This window comes from Balaenoptera ricei, chromosome 14, assembly GCF_028023285.1.
Source record: "Balaenoptera ricei isolate mBalRic1 chromosome 14, mBalRic1.hap2, whole genome shotgun sequence".
Classification (NCBI taxonomy): Eukaryota; Metazoa; Chordata; class Mammalia; order Artiodactyla; family Balaenopteridae; genus Balaenoptera; species Balaenoptera ricei.
The window spans coordinates 70,417,517-70,430,338 of NC_082652.1; the positions used below are offsets into that span (position 1 = coordinate 70,417,517).

General features: G+C 38.4%; 1 protein-coding gene across 2 annotated transcripts in view; it reads right to left on the reverse strand.

Moving 5' to 3' along the window:
* CFAP53 (cilia and flagella associated protein 53) overlaps positions 1-12,822 on the reverse strand; it is a 73,018-nt gene that overhangs the window by 38,568 nt on the left and 21,628 nt on the right. For both annotated transcript variants that reach the window (XM_059894942.1, XM_059894941.1), the window contains exons 4-5: positions 6,041-6,344; positions 1,074-1,292 (exon numbers count right to left, since the gene is read on the reverse strand). In XM_059894942.1, coding sequence (XP_059750925.1) covers positions 1,074-1,292; positions 6,041-6,344 — 523 coding nt within the window. The remainder of the gene's footprint in view (positions 1-1,073; positions 1,293-6,040; positions 6,345-12,822) is intronic.

Genomic DNA, 12,822 nt, shown 5'->3' on the forward strand with positions numbered 1-12,822 from the left:
ACAATGGAAGAGATTCAGTGCTAAAAGTAAATGAGCTATCAAACCATGAAAAGATATGGAGGGAACTTAAATGCGTATTAGTTAGTGAAAGAAGCCAATCTGAAAAGGCTACATACTATATGATTCCAATGATATGACATTCTGGAAAAGGCAAAACTATGGAGACAGTAAAAATATCAGTGGTTTCCAGGGGTTTGGGGTGGAGGAAGGGATGACCAGGTGGAGCACAGAGGATTTTTAGCCGAGTGAAATCACTCTGTATAATACTCTCATGGTGGATAAATGTCATCATATGTTTGTCCAAACCTATAGACCTACAACACCAAAGAATGGACCCTAATGTAAACTATGGACTTTGGGTGATAACGTGTCAATGTAGGTTCATCGATTGTAACAAATGTACCCTCTGGTGGAGGATGTTGAGGATGGGGAAGGCTATGCATGTGTTGGGGCAGGGGGTATATGGGAAGTTTCTGTACTTTTTGCTCAATTTTGCTGTGAACCTAAAACTGCTCTAAAAAATAAAGTCTATCAGAACAAAACAAAACAAATCATAGTACCTTTAGGAAAAGAACAACACCCTAAAGAGTTCGATACAAATTTTAAAGAAACAGTTAAATAAACACTGGAATGATTTTCTCTACTCTCTTTGCCTGTCAAAACTACATATCCTTCAAAGTACAACTTGAACACCACTTTCTCAGTGATGTCTTCCCCAACTTCTGGACATACTTAGTCACTCCACTTCCTGCGATCCCATCCTGCTATCACAGTACTAACACCATGTTATAGAGTAGGAGTTTTCAAATTTTAGTGAGCATCAGAATCACCTGGGAGAGCTTGTTAAAACAGGTTTCTTGTCCTGGCCAAGATCTGAATTTGGAGATTCTGAGTCTGAAGCCTATGAATTTCTATTTCTAACATCCTCCTAGATGATGCTAATGCTGTTGGTTCGTGGACCACACTTACAGTAGCAGTTATGCTTTATTCTACACATGGCTGGCTCCCATAAGACCGAGAGCTCAACAAGGAATCTCATCCAGCACACAGTAGGCACTGAATAAATGTCTTACTCTCTCTTGCTTCCTTTTATCAGCCTCTTCCTGTAAGTTTTGAAGGGCGCTTTGCATGAGCTTCATGTTCAAGTCCTGATCTTCTCTGTATTCCTGCTGAATATGCTCCATCTTCTCTTGGAGGGCTTTTTGCAAAGCAGCCCTCATTTCCTGTTTTGTCTTCTGTTTCTTTAGCTTATCCTGTTCATTCTCAAGTTTCACCTGTGCTTTGTCACTTTCCTATGGCAGAACAATAGTGAAGATAATGCATCAGTACAGTTGGACAAAACAAAGAAGTTAATGCATTTCATTTAAGAGGTGAGAATAAATGGTTTCTTGGAAACACACACTCCTGGGTGAAAAGGTACTATAAGAAATAAAACTTGCCTTTTCATTGCTGAATCAGCAATACGGCTTTGTGAAATTGCTGTCTGTGTGTGATTATAAAGTAATAAATAGTTGTGGAGTTCAAAATGCAGAAAAGTATAAGGATAAATCACTTTTATTCTTAATACCCATTCACCCACTACCATTCTCAATGTTTTGGTGTATTGACCTTCCAGACTTTAGTCTTCTGTGCACATCTGCACATCTAGATTTGGATACATTATTAACCAGCAATAAGAGTCCAGAAATGGAGATGTCCACATCAGCTAAATATACAAAAGTAAATTAAGCTTTTTATTCTTTAAAAGCTCTCCCCCATTCCTCTCATTTTCTTATCTATCTGACCCCCCTGGCTAGCTTAACTGCCTGACTAATCAAGCAGTTCTAACTGGGGTACCACTGCTGTTGGGTGCTGTGAGTTTGGTATAAACTGAGGCATTAATCCTCCTGTCAAAGGCATTTGCACTCTCCTGGAGGGATAAGTCCTTGCCCAGCGGGGACAGGAGATGACACATTTATAGTGAGGAGGGATACAATCCCCCATTGACTTGATCTAATTGAGACTCACAACAGCCATGATTGCCACGATTTCTGGCTTGTGAGAGGGAAGTTACATGCTAGACTTTTCCGTTAATGTCATGAGAGTAAATCCACACTGAATTGTGAGGGTCAAATGAGACAATAAAAGTAAAAATGCTCTGCAATATTTAAGGAAAAATGATGGATATCAAACATGAAAGCCAGTGGGATAGCAGGCCACACTTTTTATTTATTTATTTTTCATTCATTTATTTATTTGGCTGCACCGGGTCTTAGTTGCCGCGTGCAGGACATTCGTTGTGGCATGCGGGATCTCCAGTTGTGGCATGCAAACTTTTACTTGTGGCATGTGGGATCTAGTTCCCCAACCTGGGATCAAACCTGGGGTCCCTGCAGTGGGAGTGCACAGTCTTAGCCACTGGACCACCAGGGAAGTTCCAGGCCACACTTTTTAAAAAGTAAGGTTGACCATACCAGGAGGCAGCAATCAGCCAAATCAGACTATGAAGCAGGTAAAGATGGTATGGGGGGAGAACTGCTCAAAATTAAGAGACCTAAAAGCAGTTTACTATGTCTTGGTTTCCCCAGGATAGTTCTGATTTTACACTGTTGCGCTTATGTACTGAATTAAATGCACCCCTTTCAATCTCAAATGTGACCAGATTTGAATAATAAACAGTGACTCATTCTAAAAGAGACTTATAAGAGGACAACAATGTTTGGATCCTGATTTAAATGTCAAATAACTTAGACAGTGATGGAAATTTGATGCTGATTTTAGATGATAACAATGAATTATTATTAATTTTTTTAGGTTTGATATTGGCATTGTATAAGAAAATGTCCTTAATCATGTTGTTGAGATGCATACTTGAGATGTATTTAAGGGAGAAATGACATGTCTGGGATATATATATATATATATATATATATATATATATATATATATATATATATACACACACATATACACACATATACACACACACACACATATATATATATATATTTTGGCTGCGTCCGGTCTTAGTTGTGGCCCACAGGATCTTTGCTGAGGCACGTGGGATCTTTCGTTGCAGCATGCGGGCTCTTCGTTGTGGTACGCGGGCTTCTCTCTAGTTGTGGCGTGCGGGTTTTCTCTTCTCTAGTTGTGCTGCTTGGGTTCCAGAGCACGTGGGCTCTGTAGTTTGTGGCACATGGGCTCTAGCTGAGGCACGCGAGCTCAGTAGTTGTGGCATGCGGGCTTAGTTGCCCTGCGGCATGTAGGATCTTAGTTCCCTGACCAGGGATTGAACCTGCGTCCCCTGCATTGTAAGGCGGATTCTTTACCACTGGACCACCAGGGAAGTCCCTGGGACATATTTTAAAACAAAAATGGAAGGGGGGTAGAATATAGGAAATCAACATGTCAAAATGCAACAGCTGCTGAAACTGGGAGATCAGTACATGAGTATGATCATTGTACTCTCCACTTCTGTGCATTTGAAAATGTTCATATTATTATTTAATATAACATTACTGTTATAACAAATGTTATAATTAAAACATTAAAAAGGGTGGAATAACATTCTTGAAATTACAAAATAATAGAGATAAAGAACCCATCAGTGGCTGCCAGGGGTTAGGGTTGAGGGTGGCGATGAAATAAAATTTATATTTTAAGGCAAGATGAAAATGTAAACCTAAAATTCTCTCTCTCTCTGTCTGTCTGTTTGGGCCTCCTCCCTCCCCCTTTAGAGTGCAATGTGCATCTTCATTATACATTAACCAGACCTCCTCAAAGATGGGAATGCCTACTTCACGGCAAAGATCAATTTTTTTTTCTTTCTTCTGACGCCAGCAATAGAACTTTATAGAAGATTAATATTCTTTCCCAACTCTGTAAGGGGTCATGGTGACTTACTGCTTGCTTTGTACGTGCTTACCCGGACTATATATCTTTGGTGAACTTATGTAAAATGTCAGTGTGTCATTTTGATATATGATCCTCTGTCTTGAAAATGTATATGACTGTGCCTTCGACTACTAACAGGTGGAACAATTCTCAGAGCTTCTGAGAGTCTGTCTCTTGTATTATAATCCTTAGTTTGGCTTGAATAAAATTCTCTTTTTCTTCTTAATTTGATTGTTAATTGAATTTTCTTTGACAGAGGTTATAACAATAAAGGAGTAGCTGGAAGGAGTTTCTTTGAATGATGGAACAATTCGGTATCCTGATTTCAGTAGTGGTTACATATGGTAAAATTTCATAGAACTATACCCCTTCCTCCAAAGAGTGCTTGTAAAAGCTGGTGAAATCCAAAGAAGGGTTTTTTAGTTTAGTTAAATAAGGGAGTAACTTTAGTTGAAAGTATTATACCAGTGTAAGTCTTTATAAGTCTATATATATAATATTTGGTTATGTAAAGGTACACAGAAACTCTAATATTTTTGGCAACTCCTTGTTAAAGTTATTTCCAAAAAAAAATTCTTTTTAAAGTAAGGTAGAAATAGAGATAGCTGGGTGTGTTACAAAAAATAAATATTTTGTCTTTGCCCCTGGTTCCTGGCACATAGCTCCTAACACCCTTGGAATCTCCAAAGTGATACGATTATCTTTTGTAGCCTAATGAGATGACCAGTGGCTGGACCCCCTAGATGGCTTCAGGATGGGAGATGATAACTAGAAAGACCAAACCATGTGATCAGAGGGTTGGAACTTTAGCTCCACCCCTTGACCTCCAGGGAGGGAAGAGGGGCCAGAGATTGAGTTCAATCACCAACAGCGATTGAATTAATCAATCACGCCCATGTGATGAAACCTCCATAAAACCCCCAAATGACGAGGTCCAGAGAGCTTCTGGATTGAACACATCAAGGTGGTGGGGGCATGGAAGCTCTGTGTACCACCCCACATACCTTCCCCTATGCATCTCTTCCATTTGACCATCTCTGAGTTGTATACCTTACAATAAGCTGGTAAGGGTAAGTAAAGCACTTTCCTAAGTTCTATGAGTTGTTTTAGTGAATTACTGAAACTGAGGGGGAGTCATGAGAACCTTGGACTTTGTAGCCAAGCTGGACAGAAATGTGGGTAACCTAGGGACCCACTACTTGTGATGGGTATCTGAAGTGAGGGCAGTCTTGTGGGACTCCATAAGCCCTTCAACTTATGGAGTCTGACACTAATTCCAGATAGTATCAGAACTGAATCAAATTGTAGTACACCTAATCAGTGTCTGCAGGGCATCAGAGTACTGTATGATGTGAGAAAAAAACCCACACATTTGGTGTCAGAAGTGTTGTGAGTAAAAATGGCTCACTAAGTATCTTACACCAGAGGAGGGGGTATATATAAGGCCATTTGGGGATCACTATTTTGATTTTCCTAGAGATCTTCTACTAAACTCTTCAAAATAAAACAATCTTAAACCCAGAGAAGATTTCTGGGCTTTGCATGTACCTTACCTTTGATGTTTCTTATGGTTTCATATTTCAATACTTGGGATTTCCCAGGAAAATATTACCATCTTCCTAAATTTAGTGGTATTAAAGTGTCAGATGTTGAAAGCGTTATATACATATAAAATTGCTACCTTTTTGAGTGCTTGCACACATTTCCATTGACAACTCTAATTTGTATATACGAGGGGCAGTGATCTTGTAGGAACAAAATTATTGATGCTGGTGGTCTGGGGGGGTCACTGTAGCTGTTGTATAAGCACTTTATATAGGATTTGGAAACTGTCAATTACCCATATCAAAGAATGGGGGGATGTTGCCAAATTGCCACTAGGCTTCATTGGCACTGCCGATGATTATCCCATTTCACCCTCACAATAAAGACAAGTGCCCTTTGCCTCATTTTGTAGATGAGGAAACTGAATCACAGTAGTGAAGTAACTTGCCCTATACAATGAGATGGCACTGTCAGCTGGGCCTTGAAATCCAAGGCTCTGACCATGATCTGTTGCCCTGTGAACGAGCCCTGGCCATCAGGCAAACTACAGTACCAGGCCAGCGAACTGTGTATTCTAGCCACTGAGTTCATCGTCCTATCACAAGCATTTCAAAAGACCCACCACAAGGCGCGCCTCCTCCTCCTTCAGCCACCGCGCTGCCTGCCTTTGCGCCTGGATGCTGGTGATCTGGGCATTCAGCCCCAGCCGTGTGTTCTCCATCAGCTCTCTCTGTCTCCTCGCCTCTTCGGCTTCTCGCTTCTCTTTGGCCAGTCGGTCTTCCTCCCACAGCTTTGAGAACATCTGCTCTTCCACCAGCTTCTGCCTTTTCAGCTCCTCATTAAATGCTATCTGTGCTTTCCGCTCCTTGCTCACTGCCTTCTGATGGATACAGCACAACTCAACACGGAGCTCCTCACAGCGTTCCCTGAAAGGACAATTTAAAGAAGAAACCCAGCCTTTCATAAGACATTGCTCTCTTTAGGCACAAATCTGCACAGTCAGACAACTGAAGTAAGAAAGTTAAAGACCTGGATGTAGGCCATCTGAGCACCGGAAACACATGAGGGGGCAGCGAGGAGGCAGGCACATGATGCCACAAAGCACAGGCACTGGAGTCAAGCAGAGCAGGCTTTGAAATCTGGTTTTGATATTTCCTATGTGACCTTAGATCAAAAACTCTATCTATCTGAGCCTGTTGCTATATCTGTAAAAGAACTGTCTTTCAAGGTTTGGTAAGGATCAGATAGATGGATATAAATACCTGGTAGGTAACAGGAACTCAGTAAATGGTACCTACTATTATTACTATAGAGGAAATAGAAGAGGGACGAGTCCCTGCAACATTACAAGTAGATTAAGGCTTTGGTAGAAAGAGACCCTGCATGTACATCCAAGAAAAGATCCAAGGATAGAGTTAGCATACCGTGGTGATGTTTCCCCATTGTATCTGGATTCCTGGCAGGGCACACATCCACTGAAGGGGTTTCTGCCAGAGTTGAGGAAACAGCCCTATTGTTGCCTTTTCACAACCAGGCTTGTGTCATCATTCAAGAAGAAATGCTATTTCAGTAAGTGTTTGGACCTCATCCTTTCTTTCAGCCTCAGTAATTTAAATTTCTTCAAATGTTCTTGATTGACCCCACTTTTAATTTAAGTGCTGTGAAATTATTTAGCAATATTTTCAAAACCCTACTCTCCCCTTCCTCCCTACCCCCTCCCAGACCAGATTTGTTAAATCAGAATATTTAACACATCTGTATTTTTTAAGAGCTCCTCAGATGGTTCTGACATATAGCCAAGTTTGAGAACCTGTGATGGAAGGCAATGTTTTTTATAAACATCAAGTCCTCCTGGTTTCTAAATCAAATTCTACACCAAGAAGCTAAAGTTTGGAGAATGGGCTCAATAAAGAACTTTTAAAGAAATTCGAGTTGTTAAGACTGAAAGAAAGGATGTGGTCTAAACTCTTATTGCAAGAGTGGTCAATATCACACAAAATGAAACCCCCAAAATACACTTTAACATTTAAAAAAACTAATTCATCTGTCTGAAATTCATCAGTGAAATTCTCAGAATTGGCCATGATAACTTATTAAAGTCCTTCCCAATCCTATGATTCATACTCTAACAAAGGTATTCAATTGATGGAAATCTAAAGCCTAAGGATAATAAGTATGGCTTATATTTTTAAATTTTTATTTAAAATCAACTCTTTCTTCCTAAGTGTAAAACTAATACATGTTCATTGCAGAAAAACTAGAAAATATAGAAAGGTATGAAGACAGTAAAAATAACACATAATCCTACTATCAGGAGATAATCACTATTAGCATGTTAATATATTTCTTTCCAGTCTTATATATGTGCATTTTTACTAGAACTGGAGTTATTCTGCATAACTATATCTCCTTGTATCTTAATTTTTCCACCTACCATTATACTGGGAATGCTTCCTCATGAAATATTCTTTAAAACCTTCTTCCTAACCTTAGAACTTTATTATAGTTTACTAAGCTGCATAGCAGAGGCTACAGCCTGTAAATATATCACAGTTTACTTAAACATTCCCCTATTTGATGAACATATAGGTTATGTCTAACTTTTATTACAATGTTGCAATGAACATTGTTTCTGTAGCTCTTTCTGTTTATTGCTAATGATTTTCTTAAGGTAATTCCCTCCTTAATATGAAATCTAAGAGTACAAAAACATTCTTAAGGCAGTTGATGATGCATGCTGCCAAGAATGCCAGAATTAACACATTATTGACCAGAGATGTATTAATAGGTCCTTTGTTACCCGGACGTTATTGACCAGAGACGTATCAATACGGTTTTAGAGAGTGATACAATTAACATCACCATGCGAAGTTGTTAGAGCTTAAAATTGATCACAACTTATGATTGCCATTATTATTCACATTTTGCCCAGTTAGGTTTTTGTTCCAACCCTGTGTATATTATAAATGCAAGTTTATTACCATAAAATTTTCAAAAATGACGCATCACGAAATTTTGAGTGAAGAAGAATTTTTCAGTGAATTTTATGCAGATACTTTCTCTGATTGTCCGGGCGACATATATGCTAGTGTCTCAGAAGATGATAGTTCTTCAGAATACAGTTCTGATTCAGATGATGTGAATATTAGACCAAGAAAAAGACAAAAAACCTTAGTGATTGATTCTGATACAGAAAGTGAAAATGAAACTCATGGTGCTGGAGAATGCTCCTTTGCTTCTACAGAAGAGCGGACTGAGAACAACATTTCACGAAAATTTGAAGACTTCAGAGGTGTGTCAGGTATAACTATTGAATGTAATAACCCACATAGTATTAGCAAAATAACAGAATTAATTTTTGGTAATGACTTTTTCGAGTTGGTCGCTTCTCAAACAAACTTGTATCACCAACAGAATGAAAAATCATATAAAAAGTATGATAAGGCTTTAAAATGGACTGATATAACCAATAGTGACATGGAGAAGTTTCTTTGATTAATAATTTTGATGGGACAAATAAGAAAGTCACACTGGAAAGAACAGTTGGCTGATCCCTTACTTGAAACCTATCTTTCCAAAGATCATGACAAGAATAAGGTTCGAACAAATAATGACATTTCTTCACTTTAACGATAACTTGGAAACTCCACTTCCTGCAGACAGAATTTCAAAAGTTAAACCTCTTTTGGATTATTTTCTACCAAAATTTCAATTGATCTATAGACTCAAACAAGAGCTATCACTTGATGAGGCAATGATAAAGTGGAAAGGACGACTCAGATTCAAAACCTATAATCCTGGAAAACGTACAAAATATGGAATTTTGGTCAGGATGGTTAGCAAAAGTGAAACTGGATATATACGCAACCTTGAGATTTACACGGGTGAAGAAAAGAAACTTCAGGAAACAGTTTCAGTCCTATAGCCTTATCTTAGTTCATGGCACCATATTTACCAAGACAATTATTACAACAGTGTGTCCACATCTGAAATATTGTTGAAAAATAAAACCAGAGTTTGTGGGACTATAAGAGATAATCGTGGTCTACCAAATCAATTAAAGGAGAGATCTAAAAATCTACAGAGGGGAGAAATGACATTCTTATGGAAGGGAGAAGTGATTCATCTTATATGGAAAGACAAGAGGTTAGTCCGCATGGTGACAGCTATTCATGACGCCTCCGTAGCATCTACAGGAAAGGATGACAGGAGGAGTGGCCATCAGATAACGAAGCCCACTTGTCTAGTAGAGTATAATAAATATATGAAAGGAGTTGATTGATCCGATCAATATCTGGAAAACTTCAATATCCTCTGGAAAACTCAGAAATGGTATAAGAAAGTGGGTTTCTATTTGAGTAACTGTGGTTTATTCAATGCGTTTAAAATTTATTGTAGCTTTAATGCACAGAATAAAATGACTTACAAGCAATTTTTGTTAGCAGTAGCTAGAGAATGGGTAACTGACCATTCTGGTGAATGTAGCGGTAGTCCCGCACCTGGTCCTTCTTGTGGCGTTTCTAAAAGAGCCCCCCGCAAAGATCCACCTTGTCAACTATCAAGTAAAATAAAATAACGTATTCTAGAGGAAATAATATCCACAGGACTAAAAAAAAAAAAAAGCCACCAGAAAGTGTAGAGTCTGCTCTTCCAGGGGAAAGCACAGTGAAACATGGTATATTTGTAATAGATGTTCTGTTCCCCTGCACAGAGGTGCCTGCTAGGGCTTATCACACTCTAACGAAATATTAGAATGCTTTAGTAAGACACGTACGAAGTTTCAAATAAATACATTAAGTGCAAAAAAAGTTGTTGATATTTACTCAAACGTGGGTGTTTCAATATTCACTTACAAAACAAATCTTCGGCCACAGGCGTTAGTTTATGCAAAAATCCCCCAGTCAATAATGTGTTAACACTGCATGAATGAGTTCATATCATAAACATTTCTTTAGATCAGTAGGTCTTCAAGCTTTTTTGATTATGTATGTCTTTCAGTAAAAAAAATTCTAAGCACCCACAACATTGTTTATAAATTATATGAGGTTATTAATATGTAACTATATCATATAAATTATTTATATGCAAAAATTAAAATTAAAATAGATGAGCTAAAAAACATCAAATAGAATATCTATCTATTTGAATGATAATAATCATTGATAAGAGGAAAACTTTTTGTCAGTGCTTCACATCGTACTTTGACACATAAAATCTTATTTCATCCTCTTAAGTGCCTTATAACTTAGATGGGGCAGCAAGTATTATCCCCATTTTAGAGTTTAAGAAATCAAAACCTGGCACTTCCCTGGTGGTCCAGGGGTTAAGACTCCACGCTCCCAATGCAGGGGATCCGGGTTCAATCCCTGGTCAGGGAACTAGATCCCACATGCCGCAACTAAAAGATCTTGCATGCTGCAACTAAAGATCTTGCATGCGGCAATGAAGATACCAAATGCCACAACTAAGACCCGGCACAGCCAAATAAATAAATAAATATTAAAAAAAAAAAAAGAGGGACTTCCCTGGTGGTGCAGTGGTTAAGAATCCGCCTGCCAGTGCAAGGGACATGGGTTTGAGCCCTTGTCTGGGAAGATCCTACATGCTGCGGAGCAACTAAGCCCATGTGCCACAACTATTGAGCCTGCACTCTAGAGCCTTGAGCCACAACTACTGAGCCCGTGTGCCATAACTATTGAAGCCTGCGGACCTAGAGCCCATGCTCTGTCACAAGAGAAGCCACTGCAATGAGAAGCACGCGCACTGCAATGAAGAGTAGCCCTCGCTCACCGCAACTAGAGAAAGCCCGCGCACAGCAACGAAGACCCAACAGCCAAAAATAAATAACTAAATAAAATTTTTAAAAATAATTAAAAAAAAGAAAAGAAAGAAAGAAACAGAAACTCAGGGAGCCTAAGTATCTTTCCAAGCCACAGAACCAGGAGTAGTAATATTATTAGCAACAGTTATTAAGTGCTTACTATTTGCCAGGCACTGTTCTAAGCACTTTACATGTTTGAACTCTCTTATGATCTTCATAACAACCAGTGTTGCAACAAACACTATTGTAAGCTAATTATTATTATTATTTTATCCCCAGTTTATAGATGAGGAAATGAAGGCACGGAGCTGTTAAGTATCTTACGTAATTTCATACATTCAATATGTAGTAGAGCAGGGACTGAAGACCTGGCAGTCTGGTCCTGGAGTTCCTTGGTACTTCATTATATCATCAAGTGTTCTAACCACACATCCTAGGATATTCATTTAATAAAAACACCATAAAATAATAAAAAGCCAAAAAAATTCCTTCCTTAATCTGGGGTCCAATCACTGTGTACAAATATAGGACATTTAAAAAGAAATTTGGGGCACAGAGGGAACATACCTCAACAAAATAAAGGCCATGCATGACAAACCCACAGCTAACATCATACTCAACAGTGAAGAACTGAAAGCATTTCCACTAAGCTCAGGAATAAGACAAGAATGCCCACTCTCACCACTTTTATTTAACAGTTTGGAAGTCCTAGGCACAGCAATCAGAGAAGAAAAAGAAATAAAAGGAATTCTAATTGGAAACAAAGAACTAAAACTGTTTGCAGATGACATGATACTATACATAGAAAAATCCTACAGACACCACCAGAAAACTACTAGAGCTCATTGGTGAATTTGGTAAAGTTTCAGGATACAAAATTAATATACAGAAATATGTTGCATTTCTATACACTAACAACAAATTATCAGAAAGAGAAATTAAGGAAACAATCCCATTTACCATCGCATCAAAAAGAATAAAATACATAGGAATAAACCTACCTAAGGAGGTAAAAGATCTGTACTTGGAACACTAAAAGACTCTAATGAATGGAATTGAAGATGACACAATTAAATGGAAAGATACATTGTGTTCTTGGATTGGAAGAATTAATATTGTTAAAAAGGATCATACCACACCCAAGGCAATCTACAGATTCAATGCAACCCCTGTCAAAATACCAATGGCATCGTTCACAGAAATAGAACAAATAATTTTAAAATCTGTATGGAAACACAGAGGACCCCAAACAGCTAAAGCAATCTTGAGAAAGAAGAATACAGCTGGAGAAACCATGCTCCCTGACTTCAGACTATACCACAAAGCTACAGTAATCACAACAGTATGGTACTGGCACAAAAACAGACACACAGATCAATGGAACAGAATAGAGAGCCCAGAAATAAACCCATGAACTTATGGTCAATTAATCTATGACAAAGGAGGCAAGAATATACAATGGAGAAAATACAGTCTCTTCAATAAGTGCTGGGAAAACTGGACAGCTACATGTAGAATAATGAAATCAGAACATTCTCTAACATCATATATAAAAGTAAGCTCAAAGTGGATTAAAGATCTAA